This window comes from Ornithodoros turicata, unplaced genomic scaffold, assembly GCF_037126465.1.
Source record: "Ornithodoros turicata isolate Travis unplaced genomic scaffold, ASM3712646v1 ctg00000829.1, whole genome shotgun sequence".
Classification (NCBI taxonomy): Eukaryota; Metazoa; Arthropoda; class Arachnida; order Ixodida; family Argasidae; genus Ornithodoros; species Ornithodoros turicata.
Window position 1 is genome coordinate 278733 of NW_026999402.1, and position 25551 is coordinate 304283.

Below are 25551 nucleotides of genomic sequence, written 5' to 3' on the forward strand. Positions count from 1 at the left end.
CGTTCTCGAAACAAGGAAAGTCAAGGAGAATGCTCGACTGCTTCGTAAGATGATATGCCGTGTTTAAAGCATGACATCACCGTTTGACCACTCAAATTCACTGGTTTTCGATGTCTGTACAAGTCGTTTTAGCGAACGAACGAAATACACATTTTAGTAACCGTCCCAAGCAGCACAATGTACTGAAAGTCTAGTGCAATAGGGCTGCACGGTATGTGTCTTATCAGTGTTTTTTAGTTTCACGAGTTTGTTCAAGGCCTTCCACCTACCCGTCCACCCCTATTGCACTCGACTTGCGGTGGGGGACTGTGCTGCTTGGGGGTCGCTTAGCAGGGTGGACACGACGGAGCAGCATGTTGGTTAGTTTACTATTAGGCTAGTCCAAGTTCGGTGTTTGAATTTTCATGTCCAGGTTAGTATAAGTTCGTCGTTGACAGATTCCACCGCGCGACTGCGCATTTTATAATCAGATAACGTGTATTTACAGTTGTTTATTCTGCAACGAGGATTTCGATCGCTTTATTTCGAGGTGCACCCCACGGAAGGAATGCGGGTGAGGGTGCGAACAGCAGCGACTTGCTCGCCTTTACATGCAGTTGCGTCATAACAAAACAAGCACTGACAACACTACAAATACTGTGACAGCGATCCCACACTTTCCCTTCGAGCACTTTGGCACTAAACGGCGACTAAGAGTTTGAATTTTAACTAAGTGAGATTTCATTCTCCGCAGCAACGGTTCCTGTGGACGCAAATGTGCAGTGCATCGGTTTCGACGCGTTGGGACTCTGCGCGGAGTACAAACATATCAGAGTAAGTACAGCTGCTACACTTACAACGAACACAATGGACAATGCGGAACACGAGAGACACGCTATGCTTTCAACTAGGTTTGTTACAGTAACAAAGTATGAAAATAATAGAATTTCGTTTAGCTTTTAATCGAAGGTGGTGCACCGTGTTGTTTATCTGTAAGGAGCGCTCCTTTGCTCACGCAGTTATCTCCTTATTGTGTTATCTTTTTTGTTTCAACTACGTGGCGTGTGTGCAAGTCCCATTAAGAATTATCTTCTCATCATCACTCATGTATAGTTGCTGTTGCTCCCATTAAGACAGCGTCCTGTCACTCCAACGTACATGTCTTGCCAGTTGCCACACGATAAAGGGATTCAGTATAGAGCTTCCGGCACACACTCTGCGCACTTATTTGTGTGTTTCGTTCTGTGTGTGTGTGTGTCTGTTCTGGGTAGCGAGCTTAGTCTACCAGCTTACTATATAGCTTCACACACGCGTTCTGTCATATGAGTAATTAGTAGTAGTAAATTAGCAGTGTGACAATTAACTGGCTGGGAGTTGTGTTGTTCCGTTCTTGCACGTCTATTGGGCCGCCCTTATGTAATGTGTTCGGGCCTTTAAGGGGATCAATAAATGAAATCTAATAAAATATCCCCCTCTTGCGCGAACAGGCTACAACTCCCTTTACGTAGGGGTCCTTTAAAGCTTAATAACTTCGTTTGCATGGCTGACACTAGGCACCGTCGGTCTCCTTCGAGTGTTTCTCGCAGCGTACGCTGCCAGGATTGTGGCACTAGCGGTTCAGAGAGAAACTAGAGAACAATGCACATACACCGCACATTTGCTATATTTTAAATTGCTGATTTAATTGAATTTAATTTCAATACGAATTGTACACAATATGTACAATATGTAATGTACAATACAAATACCGTAATTTCACGCGTATTAGCCGCGGCTTATGCGTGATTTTTTTTTCTCACGGGCGCTCTGCGGCTTATCCACCGGTGCGGCTTATCTGATGACTATTTTTTCCTGGTATTTTCCCCATACGCCGGTTTTAACGAAAGGGCCGACAGTGTCTCTGGAACAGCACTGCCCTGCAGATGCACGAACAGTGCGTAACAGGGACGGGTCCACATTCGAGTAGACTGATCTTCCTGGTGCATTCCCCCAAGCAGTTTTAACGGAAGTGGTGACAGTGATTCACGTCTTCTGGAAGACCACTGACCCATCAATCCATAAAAAACTCCCAACAAGGGCACAATCCGATCTTGGTAGAACTCTAGAGCTGACCTCCTTTGCTGTACACTATGCCGACCCTGTAGTATGGACCACAAGGTTTATGGCCTTCTCTATGGTCTCCTTTGTCTCACAAATCAGTCGTCACGTATTGCCCGCGGCTTATCTGCGAGTGCGGCTTATCTGCCAGAAAATTTTCAAAACGTTCCTAAAAACGAGTCCTGCGGCTTATCTGCGGTGCGGCTTATACACATGAAATTACGGTACACAAAAAATATATGTGTATTTCCATCACATTGTCCCGTGGGTACGTCTGGTACTAGTAATTGGGGGCTCTTCGTCACGAGAGAACTATATGGATGTATCTGACAGCGAAATTTACAATTAATTATTTCAAACTTTCATGCATGCGCTTCGGGCAGGATGTCACGATTTTCGCCTTCGGGGAATCGCGTTACTAAACAAGACACAGATTCAGCGTTTTTACGTGATACTCCTGAAAACTAGTAATTAGTTTTATAATTTTATCTTACTTTCGTGACGCATACAGAGAGATTATATTTTGCGAGAATGCGATCTGAGACGCGTCAACTGCAATGGCATGAATTACGTGGGAATCCCAAGACGTGAGACGGAGCCTGGCGATCCCCTTTACTACAATACATGAATGTGCGAGACTTGTGCTACATAGTTCCTCTTTTACAGCACAATGGATCATTGGCTACCTGCAGCCACATGTGCGCTCCACAGAAGCCAACATCGTGCTACCGCAATGAATGGGACAAAGAGCCATGTCTTGTACGTATGTGCTGCATAGGTGGGGAAGTTCCTTTTATTTTGTAGTGCACTACCGTTACTCACTACTTTTTCAAAAAGTAACGCGTTACGTTATTCGTTACTGTTGCGGTAGTAGGTAACGCGTTACTAACGCCGTTACTTCTGATAAGTAATGCCGTTACTTTTGCATTACTTTCACCAGTTGTCCTTATTATATGTACCATTTCTGGTTGAGTCACATAAGTGCATTCCGCAAATCACTAGAAGCAGTGTTGGGCACAAACAAGGGTCACGCATGAACACAACTTACATATACGATTTATTGCAACGCAGAAGTAGTTGATGTTCAAAATATTCATCTGTTTGCTTCGCCCGTTGGCCTGAGAGGACGCCTAATGACAAGTGAGTGCTCCTTGTCAAGGTTGATAGAGACGGTGACCTTTTAAATCACACAGTACAAATCCAAACAGCCAATCCCTTGGTACTTTGTTACTTGTTCAGGTAGAGTCTATTTTTCTGCCGCTTTTGCCCAATTCGTCCGTAAAATACCAGAGAGAGTGAAAAACAGAGGTGATAAACAAAGGTGACATCTCAACCAGGGTAGGTCAATAACCCTTCTTTTGCGTTCTTCGTGGGTGGATGTGACCTTCTTGTCATTGTTGAAGATGAATAGAAAAAATCGAGGATTTTCCCGGATTCTGCACGCACGGTCCTCGCTCAAGCTTTTCAAGTTTAGACGATGAAGCAATGTTCCCCAACACGCAGTAACGCGTAACGCCGTTACGCGTTATTTATTAAAAATGTAATGACGTTACGTTACTCATTACTTTTCTCCCAAATGTAATGCGTTACCATATCTCACTACTCGAATGTAACGCGTTACCGGTAACGCACTACTTTGTAACGCGTTACTCCCCACCTATGGCTGTGGTGCTGTTACTTGTTTTACAGGGCGTGTGATCCATGATATGTCTACGGCATTCCTCGTGTAGGAAGGTGGAACACTGCTAAACGCTATGTGACGATACGTTTCTGTCTGGTGTAAAATACAGTGCGGAATTGAGATGGGGAATTAGTCAAGTAGAATCCCTTTGAACGGACCCATGTACACTTCTTTACAGTCCCATTTACTGGGAAAATGCGGTTATAGTATTAAATGCTGTCTTGGATTGCTTCCTGAAGTGCACACCTTCTAAATAACCCTTACACACGTTGTTGTAGGAAACAAAGTTCACGCAGAAGAGGAAACGTATCCCGAAACATAAACTTGCTGCTTTTTTAACAGCGTTTTCTGAATGACACTGTCCATTCCTGAGAGACTGTGCAGGAAGACCTCAGAATCTTAGTGTTCAGCCCTCAGAATCTTTTCGTTCAGAATCAGAAGCGTTTCGTCCATTTGCTAGCCTCCCTTTTTTTTTTTTTTTACTTTGCATAAAACATTCCCCCCCCCCCCCCCCCCCCCCCCCCCCCCCCCCCTAGGCTGCGTTAGAGTTACTCTACCAATCACGAACGCAAAGCCTTGAGTGCATGATTTATATCTGTGGCGCAAGTATTCTTCGTTGTGCGCTGCAGAACGAAGGTTGTTTCCATTTAACCGTGTTGTCCTTAATAACATGTTTACGTGTTTTTTTTCTTCTAAATAGACATTTGGTGTGTCGTGACGACGATGCCGACGCAACGCGGCCAGCCTCATCATCATCGCAACCGCGCGCCACGCTCGGCAATCAGTTCCGTTGAGCGCACAGTCCAGACCAGCCGGTCGCGCTGATCCCGAAATAAAACCCGTCTCCTCTTACGTCGGCCAGGCCTCATTCTTCTCCCTCAATTGGTGACCCGGATTTCGAACATCTCGCACAGCCGCTACCACCTCGTCATGGAAAACACCAGTTCAGGTGACTCTTCTGCATCTCGTCTCAGCGCAGTTTCCATGAAGCTTCCCCCATACTGGCCCGCCGACCCTGCTCTGTGGTTTGCCCACATTGAGTCACAATTCGCAACCCGTGGAATCGTCAGCCAGCTCACCAAATTCCATTACGTCGTGTCAGCTTTGTCCCCCAATGAGGCCGCAGAAGTTCGCGACATTATTATGACCCCTCCCACGTCAGGCCCGTACGACAGACTCAAAGAGGAGCTTATCCGCAGGACAACAGCCTCTGAACAACGACGCCTTCAGCAACTGATTACTTCGGAAGAATTAGGCGATCGAAAACCGTCGCAGCTCCTTAGGCGCATGCAACAACTTCTGGGCGATCGCGCGACATCTCTCGATGCTTCCATCGTGCGCGAGCTTTTCTTGCAACGACTCCCATCCAACGTTCGATTGATACTGACCAGCTCCGAAGGCATTACCCTAGAAGCCTTGGCACAGTTGGCCGACAAAATTATGGACAACATGTCCTTGCCCATGTCAGCTCCGGCATTGTCGTCTATATCCAGCGAGCAGTCCGAGCTGGCAAAGTTGCGTGCGGATCTCGAAAAGCTCACCGATCTTGTCACAACCAGCCTTCGAAATCCCCGCTCCCGCAGCCCAAGTCCTGCACGCACACGCAATTGGACCCCGCAGTTCCGCCGCCGCCGCAGTCGTTCAAGGCCGTCCGATCCCAACAGCAACTTCTGCTGGTACCACGCTACCTTTGGCAACCGTGCTCGCAAGTGCACCCCACCATGTTCGTTTGCGGGAAACGGACCGGCCAACAACTGATGGCGACCAGCTCTGTTGGCACCCCTTGTCGCCGCCCATCCCTCTTTTTCATCATGGACCGACTCACAGGCGTCCGGTATCTCGTCGATACCGGCGCCGAAGTTAGCGTCGTTCCTCCTGCACCCGGCGACAAGAAACGATGCCTCGCATCCACCCTCGAAGCCGCAAACGGCTGTCCCATCCCCACATACGGCGAGCGCTTGGGTACCCTTGACCTTGGTCTCCGTCGAAACTTTCGATGGGTGTTTCTCGTTGCTCAGGTCAAGCATCCCATCATTGGCGCCGATTTTTTGGCACATTTTTGCCTTCTCGTCGATATGAACCGACGCCGCCTTTTGGACACTCAGACGAACCTTACAGTGTATGGCATTCCGTCTTCCCCATCTATGCTAAGTCCCGTACTGGTCCGCCCAGCTCCCAAATCTAGATTTGAAGCTATCGTCCGAAGTTTTCCAAACCTCGCACCGTCCCCCAACACCGAACGCCCAGTCAAGCACGACGTCCAGCATTACATTGCCACGACAGGGCCTCCGGTATACGCTCGAGCTCGCCGCCTCGCTCCTGAGAAGCTTCGCGTCGCTCGACAGGAATTTCAACATATGCTGGACCGCGGACTGATTCGACCGTCATCCAGCACTTGGGCATCTCCACTCCACCTCGTTCCGAAAAAGACCGGAGATTGGCGCCCGTGTGGCGATTATAGAGCCCTGAACAAAGTAACCATCCCAGACCGTTACCCGCTGCCCAATCTCCGAGACTTTGCAGCCAACCTACATGGTGCAACCTGCTTCTCAAAAATCGATCTTGTGCGCGCGTATCATCAAATCCCTGTAGCTCCCGAAGACATCCCAAAAACGGCGATCATCACCCCATTTGGGCTATTTGAGTTCGTTCGCATGCCATTCGGACTCCGCAACGCCGCCCAATCATTTCAGCGTTTTGTCGACCAAGTACTTCGCGGCCTGGATTTCTGCTTCGCATATTTGGACGACATTCTCATCGCAAGCACATCCGAAGCAGAGCATGAACAGCACCTCCGGTTGCTCTGCGAACGACTCGATGCTCATGGCATTGTCATTAACATGGCCAAGAGTGAATTTGCTGTCTCACAACTCGACTTTCTCGGCCACCACGTCGACAGGCACGGTATCACCCCTCTCCAGTGCAAAGTGGAAGCCATCCAGAAGTTCCCCGCCCCAACCAACCTTCGGCAGCTGCGGGAATTTCTAGGGCTGGTAAATTTTTACCGCCGGTTTATTCCTGGATGTGCGCAGATTTTACAGCCATTGCACGACCTTCTTCGTCACAAACGCGCTGCAGCCCCTACTTTCGCCTGGACGGACTCTGCCGCCGCTGCATTCGCTGAACTCAAGGACAAGCTATCTCGTGCCACGCTTCTCGTCCACCCGAAACCGGACGCTCCCACAAGCATCATGGTTGATGCGTCGAACACCGCTGTAGGCGCTGTCCTGCAACAACACCTCGCAGGTCAATGGTCCCCGCTCGAGTTCTTCTCTAAATCACTATCACCACGAGAAACCCGCTACAGTACCTTCGGCAGGGAACTCCTCGCTATCTACCTCGCCATCAAGCAGTTCAGATTCTTCGTTGAAGGCCGCCCATTTTTCGTGCTCACAGATCACAAACCGCTCACCTTCGCTCTGTCAACTAATGCAGTTGGTTACTCTCCTCGTGAACTCCGACAACTCGCCTTTATTTCCGAGTTCACTTCAGACATCCGTCACGTTCATGGACGGGACAATGCTGTCGCCGACGCTCTCTCTCGCGTCCACATCAACAGCCTCCACGTTCCTGGCCTCCTCCGAGTCGATTTCGCTGTCATGGCTACCCATCAGGAATGTCAGGAGCTCGCTGACCTACGTTCGTCATCCTCCTTACGTTTCGAAGAACGTTCCGTCCCATATTCAGACACCCGTCTCGTCTGCGACACGTCCACCGGCTCTCCACGACCATTTGTCCCGCACAATTTTCGTCGTCTCATTTTCGACGCCCTTCATGGTCTGTCTCACCCAGGAGTTCGGGCCACTCAAAAGCTCATCACCGCACGATTTGTTTGGTCCAAGATGAACGCCGACATCAGAGCCTGGACACGAGCATGCATTCACTGTCAGCAAACGAAAATTCAGCGCCACACCATCACACCTGTGTCAAGCATACCACTTCCCACACGTCGTTTTGACCACATTCATCTGGACCTTGTGGGCCCCCTACCACCATCCAACGGGTTCACGTACCTGCTTACTTGCGTAGACAGGTTCACCCGTTGGCCCGAAGCGTTCCCCATACAGGACATCACTGCAGCAGTCGTCGCTCAAGCTTTCGTCGCCGGTTGGATAGCGCGTTTCGGCGTCCCCACCACCATCACTACAGATCGCGGACGCCAGTTCGAGTCTCGCCTATTCGCCGACCTCATGAAGACCCTAGGAATAACTCGAGTACGCACGACTGCCTACCACCCTGCAGCCAACGGGATGGTGGAACGTTTTCACCGTCAGTTGAAAACCTCTCTCCGCGCACACCACTCAACTCGTTGGACCGAGACCTTGCCAATGGTCCTCCTTGGTATTCGGTCCGCCTTGAAGACCGACCTCCAATGCTCGTCAGCCGAATTAGTGTACGGTGACACCCTACGTTTACCCGGCGAATTCTTGCAAAGCTCTTCATCGCGACTCTGCACCGGCCTTCCCGACCCGCAGCAGTACGCCGAGGCCCTCCGCGACATCATGGCCAAACTACGCCCTGTACCCCCCCGGACACCACCTACCACCCACGTTTTCGTCAGTCAAGACCTGAAGACGTGCACCCATGTCTTTGTGCGCCGCGATGCCCTCCGGAAGCCCCTCGATCCTCGCTACGATGGCCCTTACCTCGTCGTCAAGCGTAACATCAAGACCTACGTCGTCGACGTCGGACGACGTCACGACGTCATCACTATCGACAGGCTGAAGCCAGCTTACATCGCGGACCCACCACCTCTGGCTACTGTGACCTCGTCAGCCCCTCTGCACCACCCGGTTCCCCCTGCCGCTCCCACCCTACCATGCAAATCCAGGCGACCTCACGTGCACTGGTCGACCCACCTGGTGACCAGCCACTTTTATCCCACGGACTCCGTCCACTCAGAGGGGGGGAGCCATGTCGTGACGACGATGCCGACGCAACGCGGCCAGCCTCATCATCATCGCAACCGCGCGCCACGCTCGGCAATCAGTTCCGTTGAGCGCACAGTCCAGACCAGCCGGTCGCGCTGATCCCGAAATAAAACCCGTCTCCTCTTACGTCGGCCAGGCCTCATTCTTCTCCCTCAGGTGTATTGATTCCGTACAAAGAACAATGATAATTCTTGGTACTGAAAATGGTACGGTTGAAATGACTGTACATGTTCATCACACATTGCATCTTATGTTTTAGATAGTCGTCAAACAACATCTTGCCTAACATCTAAATTTCACTCATTTTCGTGCGTTGAATAAATTATCCTTAAAAAGCAATGAAAAACAGGTAAATGTAATGAGGATTTTAACCGCATGTTTCGAGGAGTTTCAGTGCACAGTTGCATATTTCGGGAGTTTATAGCGCATACTTGTCCGCCCTCTACATATCAGTATGGTGTTCGAGCCCCAGGTCATTGCCAGATCGTAATATTCAGTACCACTGTACTGTAATGAACACTCGCGTTCTCTTGCAACTTCTCAGGAATGGAGTGGAGTTCATAACTCGAAATCATACCATCATGTCAGACGAACAAATTGCTTATGTTACAGTGCCTGCCGTGTGCACTCTTAAAAAAAGGGTGCAATTTAACTCCTTTTTTTGCCACATATATGACACCCTTTTGGAGAGTACAATTACGCTCAAAAGGGTATCTCCTCATTCCCTCAAGGGAGTAGCATTACACCTTTCTCCCTACTGGAGAGTAATATTACTCCCCGGTAGGGAGAAGGTGTTATGCTACTCCCTTGAGGGAGTGAGGAGACACCTTTTTGAGTGTAATTGTACTCTCCAAAAGAGCGTTATATATGTGGCAAGGAAATGAGTTAAAGTACACCCTTTTTTAAGAGTGTGGCCTGTGCGTTTAGCCTTACATATCCCCCAAAGTTCACTGTAATTGTGTAATTGTATTGATCAATATACGACGTTATCATCATTTCATCATCGCTATTTTCTTTTAGGTTTTTGACAAAGCTACTTTAGGCAAGTGCTACGATGGGGTATGCTACAATACCTCAGTGTATGATAGGTTGGCCAAGCTAAGAGGTAAGTGTATACTTCACTGGCTCAGGATGTTGTAATATCAACAGAATCGCCCCACAGTGCGAAGACGGACCACGTACTTTTTGCCCTCACTACCACAGCAGTAGTAGTGAAAAAGAAAGGTGCACTGTGCTTGTCACCAAAGATTTTGCACAAGAGGAAAAGTCAGACCTGTTGTGAGAAATCGGGTAGATTACAAATGGGACTTGTCACCAAAGAAAAAAAAGATTAGCAGCCATAAAATTATGCCAGTAATGGCGCACTATAGTGCAGAAATCTCACCTCACGGGAATCAAAGATAACGTTAAAAGATAATATGGCGTAGACGCAGGCAGGCCGATCGCTCTACAAGCTGGACAAACTCCGTTTTGAGGAAGCCAGAGCGATGGCCGAAAGAGGAAAACAAATATGGCACTGCGGCTTTTACCCTCTAATGACTTGTGGTTGAATCATAACGCGACTTCGAATGGTGTGCGAGACAACCTAGGTTATAATCATTCGCAAAAACGAGACACACACCAAACTGATCAGACAAGGCCTTCAAAGTATGACAAAGTATGTATTTTTGACAAAGCTACTTTAGGCAAGTGCTACGATGACTCAGTGTATGATAGGTTGGCCAAGCTAAAACGTAAGTATATAATTCACTGGCTCGGGATGGTGTAGTATCAACAGAATCACCCCACTGTGCGGAGACGGACCACGTGTTTTTTGCCCTCACTACCATAGCAGAAGTAGTGAAAAAGAAAGGTGCTCTATACGCTCGTCACCAAAAGATTTTGCAGAAATACGCTACAGGCTGCGCGGATGACGCGGAGGAGGAAAAGTAGGACCTGTTGTGAGAAATCGGGTAGATCACAGAATGGGACTCGTCACCAAAGAAAGCAGCCATAAAATTATGCCACTAATGGCGCACTACAGTGCCCAAATTTCTCCTCACGGGAATCAAAGATTACGTTAAAAGATAATCTACGCTCTTAAAAAAAGGGTGCACTTTAACTCCTCCCCTTGCCACATATATAACACGCTTTTGGAGAGCACAATTACGCTGAAAAGGGTGTCTCCTCACTCCCTCAAGGGAGTAGCATAACACCTTCTCCCTGCCGGGGAGTAACATTACTCTCCAGTAGGGAGAAAGGTGTTATGCTACTCCCTTGAGGGAGGGAGGAGACATCCTTTTCAGCGTAATTGTACTCTCCAAAAGGGTGTTATATATGTGGCAAAAAAGAGAGAGAAAGAGAGAGAGAAATACATGATGACGATGATATGGGGATGATGGGGCAAAAAAAAAAAAAAGGAGTTAAAGTACACCCTTTTTTTAAGAGTGTACCCAGTGGTGACTTGTGGTTGAATCGGAACGCGATTTCGAAACGGGTGTGAGACAACCTAGGTTATTATCGTTCCCCAAAACGAGACACACACCAAACTGATCAGACAAGGCCTTCAAAGTATGAGAAAATTAGGTACAGTGCTGGACAAAAGTATACGGAACATGCTCCGGCCCATTCCTTCTTGACAGTGACACGCTATAGCAGCGAATCGGACCGTACGGGCTTAGAGACAAGTGCCTAGGTAACCCAGTCACCTGTCTGCAAGTCCGTGCCGTACCAGTCGCTGCTAACATGTTACACTGAGGAAAGAATGCGCCGGAACGTGTTCCGTAGACTTTTGTCCAGCACTGCACCACTTTCCCTTTGCAGTGAATTCTTTCTCTGCAATAAAACGAGATCCAGACTGTGCATTTCGCTTCCGCTTCCCTGGAGATCAATAGTCACTCACCTGTGCCGGGTTAAGTAACTGGGGAACTTTCGATACATGGAAATATTCCAGATGAGATTATAAAGACGTGCGTCACAAAAGGCACCGTGCAAATGATAACCAGGGACGTGCCCTGAGAGCGGTTTCTCTCCTCCGATTACTTATCCGTGAATGTCGTCCTGCTCTCTCGACCCCCATAGTTTACATTCTGTTTAAAAAACACCACCAGCAGTAGGAGCGTCATCCTTATACGAACGTCAATTTATTCTGCAGCGCCTAAGACTTGGATGCCATGCGGACACGGGCACGACTATTTATATGTAAGTATTGAGACGTAAAATGCTAGTTATTTCCCGTTGGTCAAGCGCAGTCGCGCAACATGAAAGAGAACTGCGCGCGTGAGCACATAAATTTAAGACACTTTGCGGCTATAAATCGTTTCTATTGCTCGCTAAACAGAAAAAAAAAAGAAAAAAAGAAAGAAAAGAAAAGAAAGGCTCTTGGGAGGATTTACATGTAAAACCTCAGATAAGTACATCACTTCGGGAACGATTTACTTCGAGTGCTACGGGATCGATATAACTATACCACGGTAATCCCATGTCCTGTGTTCCACTGTATTCAGTCTTTGTTCTTTGGGAAGCATTTACCACTCAGGAATAGTGAAGTCCAAAACTAAAGCAGCCGCAAATGCGGAAGTGGTGGAAACAGTATACTAGACAGTTCGCCGTTCTTTTCTGCGCGCTATCCTATGCTCATTGATTGATTGATTATTTAAAAGAAAACCAGGGAGAAATTGAACTTGTCTCCTGACTAGTTCTGCTACTCCCAAAACAAAACAACAACCTACAAACAACCAAAAACAAACAAAGTACAAAGTATGCTCATATATCACATCCAAGCATCTCTTTCTGCGGATCACCGTAGTATGACATGTTACAAGTAACCGTAATTCACTTGCATGCAGAATTCCAGGGGACCATTCGGCTGCCATTTTTACTGCTTCGAATATCCCCACAAGATCGCAAGACGTCCCGATGGCAAAGTCTGTCTGGTAAGGAAAGTAGGAGCAAACCTTTTCAAACATTTGCACGTTCGTCAAATCCATTCTCAGTGCTCTATGACGTAAAAATTAGACGTGAGATAAAGATAAAGACACAAGCCCAAAGAAAATTTTCATTCGCACAAACAGGCAGAATCTCTTTTGCGGGGCAGCTACAGGCGTGCTTCATTGGCCTTTCTCTATACGGCAGTGCTTCGCCGACTCTGCTACCCAGTCACCCATAAAGATATGAAATATGGGGTGGCGACAACCAACCCTCAGCTTCACTTCACGAACAGTAACATACGAAGCTGACGCTGAAATTTCACTTGACAGTAAATATTGTCAGCGTGAGTCAGCTAAACTGAAATGATCTCAAACAGATACAGAGCTCATGCCAACATGGATGGCTCTTCCTGACGGTTAAGGCGAGTTTGTCTATTGCAGCTCCGTTTATCAACAACTACGACTTCATTTTGAGATGATGAATGGGAGTTTCACCGCAGGGGCGATACGTTGCTCCAGTTGAGGTGGTTGAGAACGAACAAATGGGCCCCTTCACAATAAGTGTCGAAGTCCGATGGCTTCTCAAAACGGTGAACAGAATATGAAAACTGTAACGGCCAGTTTCATAAAGTGAAAACTGGGTCGGATAGGTGTGTCATACTAGAAAGTAGAAACCTTCAGTGCCTGGTCACAAAGGAAAAAAGCTACAGTGAAGTTTTTTCTCGTTTTCTTTTAGTTTTTTTTTTATCAATCGGGATGTCAGTTTGAAAGGTGACTACACGTCAACCTCTGACTTGTTCGGGACCACAGCAAGTGACCCCAATGCAATGGTGCATGGAAGACCATCGCGCAAGGTACGCGCGTAACTTGCCAAATTCCTGCGGGTCCGCTGAAAAGCGAAAGCGTCTCACAATACCGGCGCGAACGCTCTCGATAAAGGGCTGTAAACTTACGTTGTACAGCTCTAAGTGAACGACACGCCTTTGGCCTAGTGTCTTCTCTCCTCAGAGGGATGACAGACCCGACGACGTTTGAGAATCACGACAAAAGCTCTCGTCCTAGACATAGGAACTCGCACGGAAATTAACGCGTATGCTAGAGTGTTGGGCAGCCACGCGGACGGTGCAGGTCTGGAAGTTGGGGGCGAAACAGCAGTCACCCTATGCGTGTGGCGTTCGGCATGGCTCAGATAAGTGGTCAAGTTTCCCAATAAAGTATTCCGAAGGAAACGGAGCTAATTAAAAAGGCACAAGCAGGCTGACGCGCTGCATATTGAGGCAGCATTTCAGTGAAACTGACGACTAAACTAAAAAAAAAAAAAAAAACGACGAGGGCTTAACGGAAATGGGGACGAAAACTAATTTTGTGGCTACTAGCTCGGCTATCGTCGACTGGAGTTGATCGGGCGTAGAAAATCAGGGGAATACAGCCGTGCCTCGTTAATATGGACAACTCGAATTATGGACGATTTTTGTGGGGACCTAACTTTTTCAATGCATATTCGTCTCGTTAATAAGGAGACTCGCTTTTCGGACAATGGACGGTCCAGCACTGTACAGACTATGTGCAGTCCATGTATTTTTGTCTCGTTATTATGTACGGTATCGGTATGGAGGGCAACCCTCTCCCCACATTCTACACGATAATTTTTGAAAGTAGGACGTTGCCCTGCTTAGGGAGCTATGCCCTCTCCTTCGCAACCGTCTACAAGAACTATAAGAGGAAAGGGGGTTATTTGCACCAACCAAGAGCCCGGAAAACCCTGTATGGCGTCATGGCTGTTGTGAACACGTCCACGGGCGATTGTTCCTCGTGCAAGGAGTTGTGCCTTTAATTAAACATAGCGCAGTCGCTCGGCAGCTTACGAGAACAGAGGCGGTACAGTTGTCAAGGCAAGTCGTCATGAGCAACGCCAAACGAACGGTCACGTCTGCTACGGCTCGAGCGGGACTGGAGACGACCCTTAAATTATTTGAGGACAATGAGGAGCAGGCTCTACGTGTTGCCGACGTTTTGCTGATGCGCAACGGAGTATACATTCAAGCAGGCGCTGATTCGGAAACTCTTTTCAATAATCCTTCAGCGTTGTTCTTTTTATTTCCTCGGCATTCGATAATATGGAGGATGCGCATTATGGATGACTTTGGTCGGGGACGAAAGTGTCCGTATTAACGATGGACGACGCTATCTTTTGTATGGTTGTGTAATGAAATCCTCAGCTGACGGTAGCGTGCTGCGCACTCTAGTTCTCCTCTCTGTCCCTGTGTTTGCCCTCGTTGTTTCGCAATACATCTCTGCCAACCAGTGGACCTCTGCACGAATTTTCGTAACGAGCAATTCCATAAACTGTTCTGTTTCAGAACCCGAGGACTGCGCTCAAGGGCGGATGTAAAAGCGGCTACTGCGTAGCTGGTTACCAGCGAACTTGAGCGGAGACGAGTAAAAGAATGGCATTCGTATGCAAAGCACTGTCTTCCCCTATGCTATTAAACGCAACATTCATCCTAGAAGTTGTCTTTTCCTGTAACATGGGTGCTCCTTCCCAGCGGTGAGACAACCCGTGTCATAGTCATATGGTTCACCGTGGTATGAAAGATGCAACAATTAATAGACTTAAACTGAAAACAGATAGTGGAAGAAGTCGTCATCTATAGTTATAATAGTAATTGGGAGTGGATTTACATGTAAGGTGGCAGTTATAACAGTGGCATATTCGTGCATTGCTTGATCGTGCTTGTCACGGAGCTCGTCGTTGGGGGACGACACTGACTAAAATCTGGAGCTCCGTGGCTAATTAAGATTCGGACTCGGCGGGTCAAACAGATTACGGTCAGTGGCTGAACGATTGGACTCAAACACAGAGCTACATCCAAAACACTTACTCTCGCTCACACGTAGGTTGCGAAAAGTAAAGATTAGCACACAGCTACAGCTTACGGTACTCCGAGAAAAAATGGTGACGCCGCAACTCCTTTAGGGGAGTAAATGACTTGTTCCTTAGAACACTCCTACTTGGAGCAAAACCTACACCCTCCAGGAGGGAATTCCACTTTACTCCATTTCTCAGGAGTAACCATGACACCAGTTACAGGTATCACGCTGACACCATGAAACAGATTTATGCCAGTGCCCCTGCAGCTGCTTTAGAATCAACCGTGAAATTGCTGACTTCCGAATATCTGCGTATCCGCTAATAAGTAACTCGTCGTAGTACATACTCGACGGGCATAGGAAAAGTTCTGCGTGAAAAAGGAAGGGAAGTGTCATGATGGTGTACAAGAAGTAGCGGATGTGATACCTCCATCTAAGATAGTTCAGTAGTCCCACGGAACTATTCGTTAGAAAAAAAAAAAAAAACATCCGAGCTTCCCTCAGTAACCGTCATTGGGAAGCCCCCTCGAACGCTGCAAACTCGGGGGTAAGTATTCGAAGTAATTAGTGCGTCAGAAGGTCACATTTCACGATGTGCTCTCTGTAACGGTGAGAACTTCACCAACTGAGAGTCTTAGCCCAAAATCATGGAATATACAACAAAACGTGATGCAATATATGTATGGCTGCACTGTAGTACACATGTTTACCGAAAATTATCGAAAGTTACCGTACGAGAAGGAGGATGATGTCACGCATCACTTGTCCATTAAAATTCGCCCTGCAGGAGGGAGTACCTGTTTGCAGTGATGGAGTTACATGGGAAATGCGGGAAGAAAGAGGTAGTAAGCGACTGACAGGGGGAGTGGAAATGGAGTAAATGTGGCAAGTTACTCCCCTGTTACTCCTTTTTCTTCTGAGAGTGATAGACAGAACTTCCACAGAACATTAAAATTACAGAGGAGTTCAGGGCAAAAACAGTCTCGTAGATGCAATGTTCCGTCTTTCCCCCTACGTTGCCATCACTCCATCACTCATCAGCACGACGGGCGCACAGGCGCCTCAATCTTCGTGCACGGCAATGTGACTCACTCACGCATCGATCTCCCACCTCTGCTCCTCTGCTGTCGAATTCGCCGCTTGCATGCCTGAAATTTCTCGCAAACAAGTTACTACCATCTCTTTCTATACCGGTACGGAAACCGCTGCTTTTCACCCAGCACCTTCTCAAAGCTTCTTCTGTCCTGGCTTTGTCCCATCATCATAGGCGGAGATCACTCTGGACACAGCCTCTGGGGCAATGCAAACGATTGTCACTATGGCGACAGTTTTGATTAAACTCCACCAATCTGGTACTTCTTAATGACAGTAGTCCCACTTTCTTCAGATCTCCCAGTTACAGAAGCGCCATCGACGTAAGCGCCGTCTCCCCTGACATTTCTCTTCTATAGCAGACAAATCTGGGCCACTGGTCCTCTGATAATTTTCCCATCTTCATCTCACCTATTCCTCAACCATCCCCCTGTGGCGTACATACTGCGTCACTAACTGGGACGCCGTCGGAAGAGCCACAAACTCTGCCTGTAACTCCCTCAACACCAATGAAGCAATCCCTCAGGGTGCTGCCTGTTCAACCAAACCCGTCACATTCTCTCCCACCGAGCCACGCCAGGACCTCAAATTCCTCTATATACGCGCTTCTCGCAGAAGAGCTCTGAGACGAGCGCAACGGAGAGGCTTCTCAGCTAAATAGATCTCCTATAAAAAGTTTACGCTTCCTTCCAAAAGTTTCTGCTTCAACGCCCGCCAACTCCGACACACTCAATGGCATAATTTCACTACCTCCCTCACTGCTCATTCATCCTCCTCTGCTGTCTCGAACATCATCAGATCACTTCAGGGTGCCCCATTGCCCAAGCGACCGCTAGCTGCCCTTGCTCTCGCTTCAAACTGCACTCCAGTTTGAACTGCAATCCGGCCATGCTGTCACCTTCGCCGACAATATTTCTATAACCTCTCCAGCTACTGCACTTCTACAACTCTGTTTGCACCTCCGGTGATCAACCTGACTCATGCAAACACGGTACCGTCATTCCCATTCCCAAACGTGGCGAACCAACCACAAAGCCTTGAGAACTTCCACCCCATTACACTCGCTCCTCGCGTAGTAGTAGTGGAAGGGTGTGCGGACATTTGAAATAGGCCGGGGTTCACCAACGCCGGTAACGAGATTGAACGCTCATCCGAGATTGAGGATCCTTTACTCTATTTTATTAATAAGGTTAATTCGCGACGCAAGATTTATTTTAGAAATGCTTGACAGTGCTGTCAAAAGACAGCTGAGTCGCAATTCCAAGTCGAGGGACCATTGATCTCGTTTAACCGACGTTGATCGAATGAGGCCATTCTGTACGCCCGTAGATAATATAATTTTTAAGTGCGCTATTCATGAGGCAAATATCAATGCTCTGTATCGAATGCATGAAACAACCATGTGGATAAAACAGTAGCAGAAATGTTGGTAAAAGCGTTGGCGAGACGTATTTTCCCTTGTCCCGTATACACGAGAGTATATCTTCGTTGTTAGCACTAAAAGCGTTCGACGACGTCGGCTAATATAAACGGGTATCAAGTTAGGGCACCGCACTGATGGCACACCAGCAAGAAGAGCCCGCTTTGAATGGCAAGAATAACGATTGCGCGTCTCTGAGTTTAACGAAAATCTGACGAAGGGTAGCGACACTATTGTGACACGCTTCGTTAGCTGAACGGTGTTTGCACGTAGGAGGGGATTCATTGCAGGGAGATGTCTCCACCGATTGTTTTGTGTTGGGCACAAGACGTCCCGATACACCAGGCTAGAATGGTATTGCATGTGAGGTTCATTACCATTTGAAGAGCGCTACGCGAGTCCGTGAGGATGACAGCCTTGGTGATTCCCTTGATCTGCACCGCAGCTGCTGCATGTAATATTGAGAGAAGCTCAGCCGTCGTAGAGGACATTGGGTATCGAGCTGATTTTTCTTGCCATTCCACATTTAATGATGGAATATAAAAGAAGGAAGCAGCGCTCCTACACTCTGCGTCAGCGGAGCCATCTGTGGACGCCAGAGTGTGAGTGTGAAAAGTGTCACTAATGAGGACCTCAGCAGCTGTCTTGTCTTCCAGTGAGCTGGATTGACCCTTCTTTATTAGCCCTGGAATGTGCAACGTGATATTGGGCATTACTTCATGACATGGCATAGCAGGTCGTGAGATACATTCGTCGTACGGTAGGGCGCAATTGGCGTGCGACCTAGCCAGGCGGCCTAGGGACGTGGTGAGATTGCCTTGATGACCGGTGATGAGTATAGTTTCTTGCCCAGAAGGGCTGCGTTGTCTATGAACTGAAACCATCTGAGTTTTTAATGGGTGCTGACGGGCTTGTCTTTTGACTCCAGATAGATAAGGTAGTGCTGGAGAAGACCAAGACCAAGACCTAGACCAAGCGCTGTTCGTATACCGGCCTGATGAAGACGCTCAAGGTTCAACCATTGTGTTGGCGACAGGTCAACGTACGGCGTCGCATACAGAATCCGAGATAGAATACGAGCTCTGTGCAGAGTGACCATGGATCGTGCATTACAGCCCCATGCTTTGCTACTGATTAGTCTGAGCAAATTTAGCGATTTCTTCCCTTGAGCAATGGTTTCTTTCACCTGCTTCGTCCAGTGTAAGGAGCTGTGACAATAGTGGCACCAAGGTATCTGCATGCTTTACATCTGGGAACAGGGATGTTATTGATGCTTAGATATGGGAAGTCCCTACCAACGTGCTTCCTTAGAGGGATACAGACAAGACAGACATCTCCAGGCCTCATTGATGGCTTTTAGTGCTACGTCGGCTAAGTCGCGAATCTTCTACTTGTTCGTTCCTGCTATGCGGAGACAGATATCATCGGCGTATATGGTCAGTTGTAGCGCATATGGTGTAGGGCGCATTCGTTTGTGGATCCCAACCATATCGGTTAAGTTGAACAGCGTGGGGGACAGTACACTGCCTTGCGGGACCCCTCGCTGAAAATATTTTGTGGAACCAATGTAGCCACTAACAGACACGTCGAACTTTCTGTCTGACAAAAAGTCTACAATGAATCTCAGGAGGCGCCCAGTGATCCTTGCTTCAGTTAGCGCCAATAAACAGGCTGAGTGTTTTACAGAATCGTTCGCTTTCTTCACATCTAAGAACAGGGCAAGGGCGAATGCATTTGACTCCCTCGCCTGCCTTAGCCCTGTGGCCACTTCAGCAACTGCGTCCGATGTACCTCTGCCTTTCCTGAAGGCTGCAACATGTCCAGGGAAATGGTGGCCTTGCTCTAAAGCCCATGACAGCGTCCTTCGAACAATTCTTTTAAGTAGCTTGCTAACACACGAAGTAAGACCACTGGGACGATTCGAGGACAACTGATCAGGCGGTCTGCCCTACCTTAATATAGGGGTGAGACGGGCGTGTTTCCATTCAGGGGATATGCTTCCCGAACAGCATACCTTGTTGAATTGCTGGAGGGGAGGTAGTTGTTCGTCGCCTAGGTTGTTCATTTCCTGATTCGATATTCCTTCTGGTCCAACGGCGCAGAGTCGTTTTAGGGCCATGACAGCTTCTTGTAGCTCAGTCGTCGGAACGGTGAGTCCTTAAGCGATGGACGAGGATCGTTGCAGCTCGCTAGTTCTGTGGCAAACTCTTCTGCCCGAAATAAAGTTTTGTTTTGTTCTTCTTAGGCTCTCTCTTGGGTGAGACGGACAGCGTGACCAACGGGTTTGACGATTGTGGGAGGCATTCAATGGCTTTCAGAGTACTCCATACTTTTGTGACAGGGGTGTGAGCATTAAGAGACTCACTAAACCGCTTCCACTGTGTGCACCTCAGTTTTAATATGCGTTTCTATGCGCAGCTGAGATTCGCTTGTACGAGATCCAGTCGACCTCGAGCTCAGTGCCGTTCGAGACCGGAAGCAACGCCAGCACACGATTCTCGGCAGTCAGTAAAAAGTGATCGACTGATTTAACATCACAAGAGAAGCCCGTGAAGATGGCCTCAACTGTGCGCATTTTTGTATTTCGTGTGAAAGCTCTTGAAATGCGTTCACATCATGCAGTAAAAAGAAATACTTTTCAAGTGCTCTCTATGCTCTTTGCAGACGGACCCGCTCTTCAGAGATTTAAGCGGAAAACTTCACTTGCAAAGGACGCGCAAGCCACTCTATCTTTATGAAGCAGGTACGGGCGTGTTACTGTTCCTTTTCTGCAGGGAATGGTAAGGTTTCTGAAAGACAGGAACGAGCCATATATTTTGCAGGAACTAAAATATGCGTAAATTTGAGTTCCACAGTAAACAAGCTGCATCCAACATTTTTACATGCAGGCATTTATAGCGATATCACCACGTTGTCTTTTCCAGTTCAGTGTATCTCGGAAACATTTCTTCCTACTACCCACAGCTGTTTACCACCCCACACGTGTGTAAGGCACTCGTTGCCTTCGGATCAATCAAGGTCAGAGCATGGACCTGAAATGAGAAGCATTGCTTGCAGTTATCAGTGATACAAGTACTGCGATTTGTGTACATGTATATTATTATCTACTTTGGAAGAGTATGTTGATATGTCACTGTGCAAAGATCGGAAATACTCACGATGTCCGGTAACTTGTCCATATGTTTGGAAGTCAGTGTTTACCCAGTATGTTAATAGAAATAAATTTTGTACCAACATCCATGCTGCCTTTGTATAGATATACCATGCATAAAGAACACATACCTGCATGTGAGGGACATATACCTGGATGAAAAATACATGGGCCACTAGTGCCAAAATTTAGGTATAAATTATGTATAACTTTAGACATCATGGCTACTACATGTCGATATGACGGCTCACCGAATAGATAAGTACTGTCACATTTAGACGTTTGGTCTAAAAAATGTCTAAATGGATGCTACAATTACCTGGCTATTAGCTGTACTTTAGCGTCACGTTAGCTGGACTAGTGGACGGATACGGAGCAATACAGCAGCAGTCTAGAGTCTAGCAGTCTACATTTAGACATCTTTTAGATGTATACTAACGCACCTTGCGTTGCCTGGGTAGTTGTGTCAACTGAACTCCGAAGTCTGTAAAGTGAACTTAACGTTTTTTCTGATAGACCAAAAGCGCATCTCACCTTTATCTCATTCTACTAGACGATACATTCCGGACTATACCCTGATACAATGGGTATCGCTGAACAAAATCGCTGGGTACAGAGGGATACTCGCATATTTGGTAAATATAAGTAGTAAGCACAGACCACGAGTATTCAGAAACACACAGGGAACCTAGACGACATTAGATTATCAATTAATTAGCAGTTGGGACCCCCCACAGTAGTTAGCATCCTCCAGTGAGTCACCACACTAATTGGGGAGCACCTAACTCGTGTCCAGTCCACACTGCATGTTTCCCGATACTCGTGGTCATAAAAAAGAATAGATAGAAATAGAGTGGAAAGAAACAATCCATTTAAAAATCAACAATGCTGTGTCGAAGAAACCGCTCCGGAACAGCCGAGTGACCAGCGACCTTCATGTTGATTGTTGATGCCCGGTAGTTGCAGAGATCAACGACGGCTTGTCACATAGTTGCAAGAAACCACACCAGATGGTGCCACCATCACGGCTCTATGTGTGAAAGAGAGCGAACAATAAAATGACAACAACAAAATGGCGGATAAAAATGTCAACAAGAAAGACACTGCCACACGAGTCTAAACACGCAAGAGCGCGTACGAAACATCGGGGAAAAGGCCTGAACGCTACGGCAAATGCTAAACATGCGACAGCACGCAGAAAATGCTTAAGACAAGCGTTTAGCCATGTGTTACCACACATCGCTACGAAGCTTGACGGCTAACACAAGAAGAAAACAGCAACAAAAATACTAGGAAGGCACTCCTAAACAAGCCCAGAGATGCGACGGCACGGAGAAAACACATTGGGGGAAAAGGCCTAAGGCGAGCGATAACGCCTAACCGCAGAATCAACGCACAACAGCTAACACAAGATGACAACCACAAGGCACCAGAGCGTCCGCTTTCGTTGACAGCCAGGTCTCAACTGACGTGGCGACCGAGGAGCGACTGACTGCACGTCCTCTCGCCACGAGAGCCAGCGCTGGACTAACGGAAGTGCCGCTTTACGGATGCTACGCATGCATGCACATGCTGCTAGCGCCCCCTGCGCCTACGCGGTCGGCAGCCAGTGGTCCTCCCCATGTGGACGTGCTCCTTGCACCGCCGAGTTTCCATTTCGCTGTCTCTTTTCTCTGCACGAGCTCCTACTGACAACGGGTTGCTTCTCCATTTCGGTTTTGCTCTCGTTTCTTTGCGTGGATTTATTTGAAAACGCTCTACAAAGGGAGCACACACTGTGCTCGCTCATCATTCTGACCAATATGTAGAAAACGTCATGTGTCGTTCATTCTCCTGCGTTTCTCGTTGTCGTCACCAGGTAAAGACAAAAAGCAAAGAACCTTGCAAATTTATTTGCGATATCGTGGAGGAAGCCTTTCAAGTCCACCACCTGGAATGATTTCAAGCACATCAAGAAATGTGCCAGGACAAGATAAAGACGCTCAACCACATCTTAGCGGCGGCGGCCAACTTTAGTCTGGATAATCTGTATTGGGAACGCAGTTCGGATCTAGAGGACGACGTATAAATAAAAGAGATGCATTTCTCAATGAGACTCTGTATCTTCTTTTTCTTCACGCAACATGTACATACGAGCAGGTTTTCCCCGAACCTTTTTATTTCCGTCATTCTTTTAGTTCCATGTTCGTAGCGAACGTGTTGAGGACCCTGAATGACGTCGTGGGCAAGCCACCGTCGCAAATATTCTACATGCAGAAATATGCTTAGCCAAGCGTGCAGGAAGAATTTGGCGACTGTAAAATTTACCAAGGAGCTACCACGAGAGAGGGACACATCATGCGCTACGCTCATCATAGTCGACGATCACATGACCGACGCCGATTCCTTGAAGAAGGTTACCCTGATCTTTTCTTTCTGGGTTCTCACCAAGTCAACACGCCGACCTTCTTACTCATTGAAAACATCTTTTTCAAGGCTAGCCATTTTAGTACTATATCCTACAACGCCAGTTACATGGTCCTGTGGCGCCCCATGTGCAGCATCCACCAGATCGAACATTTTGGGCAACAGCTAGTTGGCAGAAAAAGATTGGAGTATTTTCTGAATGCATATAAACAAGCGATGTCGTCGCCCCATGCTTAAATGGGAACCGCATAGGACGTTTTCTTGATGCAGATATGCAGAGCTTTGAGGTCGTTACCTCATTCCTGATGGAGAAACGTTGAGCTCACCCGCAAATGGTGTTTTCTCAGCGCAGCCTATGAGCCAGCACAAAGCTTGTGCTCGTGGGCCCCTTGCGGTATTTCTGAGCTATTATAGGCTGGCATAACACACGAGAGATATCCATTGAAAAACAATATCTGATAAACAAAGGTAACAAACAAGGTGTGCCGACCATCAATGTGGAAATCTCTTGCTTGCACTTCCGCTTTGGTCTGCTGTTCTCCTGCATCTCCCAGTGTGGACGAAAGGCGAAATTCGATGCTGCAACAAAAAGGGAGGAACTGTTGTGTTCTTGTAGACGCGCGCGATCTAGGGAAGTGCTGATACGAATAGATATTTTCCTGTTACCCTAAAATTACTGAATATTCTGTCGCACAATATCTTTATGAGTCATTCGGCTTGTGAAGCTTTGATTACAGGAGAGAAGGTGGAATACATGAAGACCTCCCTTCGTGCTAGGTACTCTTTGATGGTCTTGTTGTAGAATTCCCCTCCTTTGTCGCAAAAGATGCCTGTAGGAACGTTACCTCCCCGAAAAGGTCGTATCAACACCTTTTTCATTTCGGCAGGACATTTCTTCTATAGCAGGAGGATGCGCAGAACATGGGAGAGAGAATCTATCGCCACGATAATGTAGTGGTAGCCACCATTGAACTTCCTGTACTTTGAAAAGTCGTCGAGATTCATTTGCCACACGTCGTTTATCTTGAGGGCAATGATGTGGCTCCTGTTAAACTTTCTTCTAACCGGATTGTGGGGCGAGGGCGACGGCCTTCTTTTTGCCCCAGTGACGCGCTTTTCTATAGCGGTCCACTCCCCGAGGCCACCCTCTACTTTCTCATATTCCTCCATAAGTCACCAACGCTATCGAGGCTTGCTGCTGCTGAGGCTCGCGAGATTTGAGAAGGGAAATCAGGCGCAATAGTTTCGAGACTTTGGGGAACCAGAAAGATTTCTTCCCTGTGTTACGTTGCAACAAATAATTGATGAGTTCGTAAACAGAGGAGTGCCTGTTGGGCTTGCCCGTAACGCAGACATAAGCCTCGTGGTCCCAGGAAACAACCGTTTTAATTCCGAGACGACCCTTTTCGCTTCCTCCTCGTCATCGTCTGGAGACAAGAGTGAATAGACAAAGTCATTTATAGCGTCAGACGTATTGTTTTTATTGTCGTAGGGATCGAATCTGTACTGGTTGAGTATGCAATAGAGTGCCTCCAGTATGACTTTCACTTCGACATCGTCACTCTCCTTCGAGGAAAGAATGTTTCCGATGGAACCAGTTACTTCAATTCACTTTGCCACTGGAGGGTGCATCGAAAAGGTTCAAAACAGCGAAAGCAGGAGAGGAACAACTGATGAAAGAACGCCCTGCGCTCGCTGCTGAGGCAGATAGCGTTGCAGATGTTGTGGATTCTTGTGAATCTTCTTGTAGGCGAGCCGACGTAAGAAGCGTTTGTGCTTCTTCAAACACACAAACGTATCTGGACGTTGCCACGTCACCTTTCCATTCAATACATTCAGACAAATTTAAGAGAGGTGTTTCATGTCGGACGAGGAAGAACGTCTCAAGATGTCGCGACGGTGCTGAGAGGGTAGAGAGGAGAGCACGTTAAGTAAAGTGAGGTACCTCACTTTACTTAAAGTCCGTTTTACTTGCCGTCCTTTTACTCCGTCCTCACGTGAGGACGGAGATTCAT

The 25551-nt window shown here is 47.6% G+C and overlaps 1 protein-coding gene across 2 annotated transcripts in view; it reads left to right on the forward strand.

The window, feature by feature from the left end:
• Window positions 1-15124, forward strand: part of LOC135375163 (uncharacterized) — a 42275-nt gene extending 27151 nt beyond the window's left edge. Inside the window, exons 2-7 of one of the 2 annotated variants that reach the window (XM_064607888.1) lie at window positions 734-813; window positions 2743-2835; window positions 9709-9793; window positions 11822-11868; window positions 12516-12602; window positions 14957-15122. In XM_064607888.1, the coding sequence (XP_064463958.1) occupies window positions 734-813; window positions 2743-2835; window positions 9709-9793; window positions 11822-11868; window positions 12516-12602; window positions 14957-15025 (461 nt within the window). In that variant the 3' untranslated portion in view covers window positions 15026-15122. Of the gene's footprint in view, window positions 1-733; window positions 814-2742; window positions 2836-9708; window positions 9794-11821; window positions 11869-12515; window positions 12603-14956 lie in introns of both variants that reach the window. The other variant, XM_064607889.1, reaches the window with a different exon arrangement.
• The last annotated feature ends 10427 nt before the right edge of the window (window positions 15125-25551 follow it).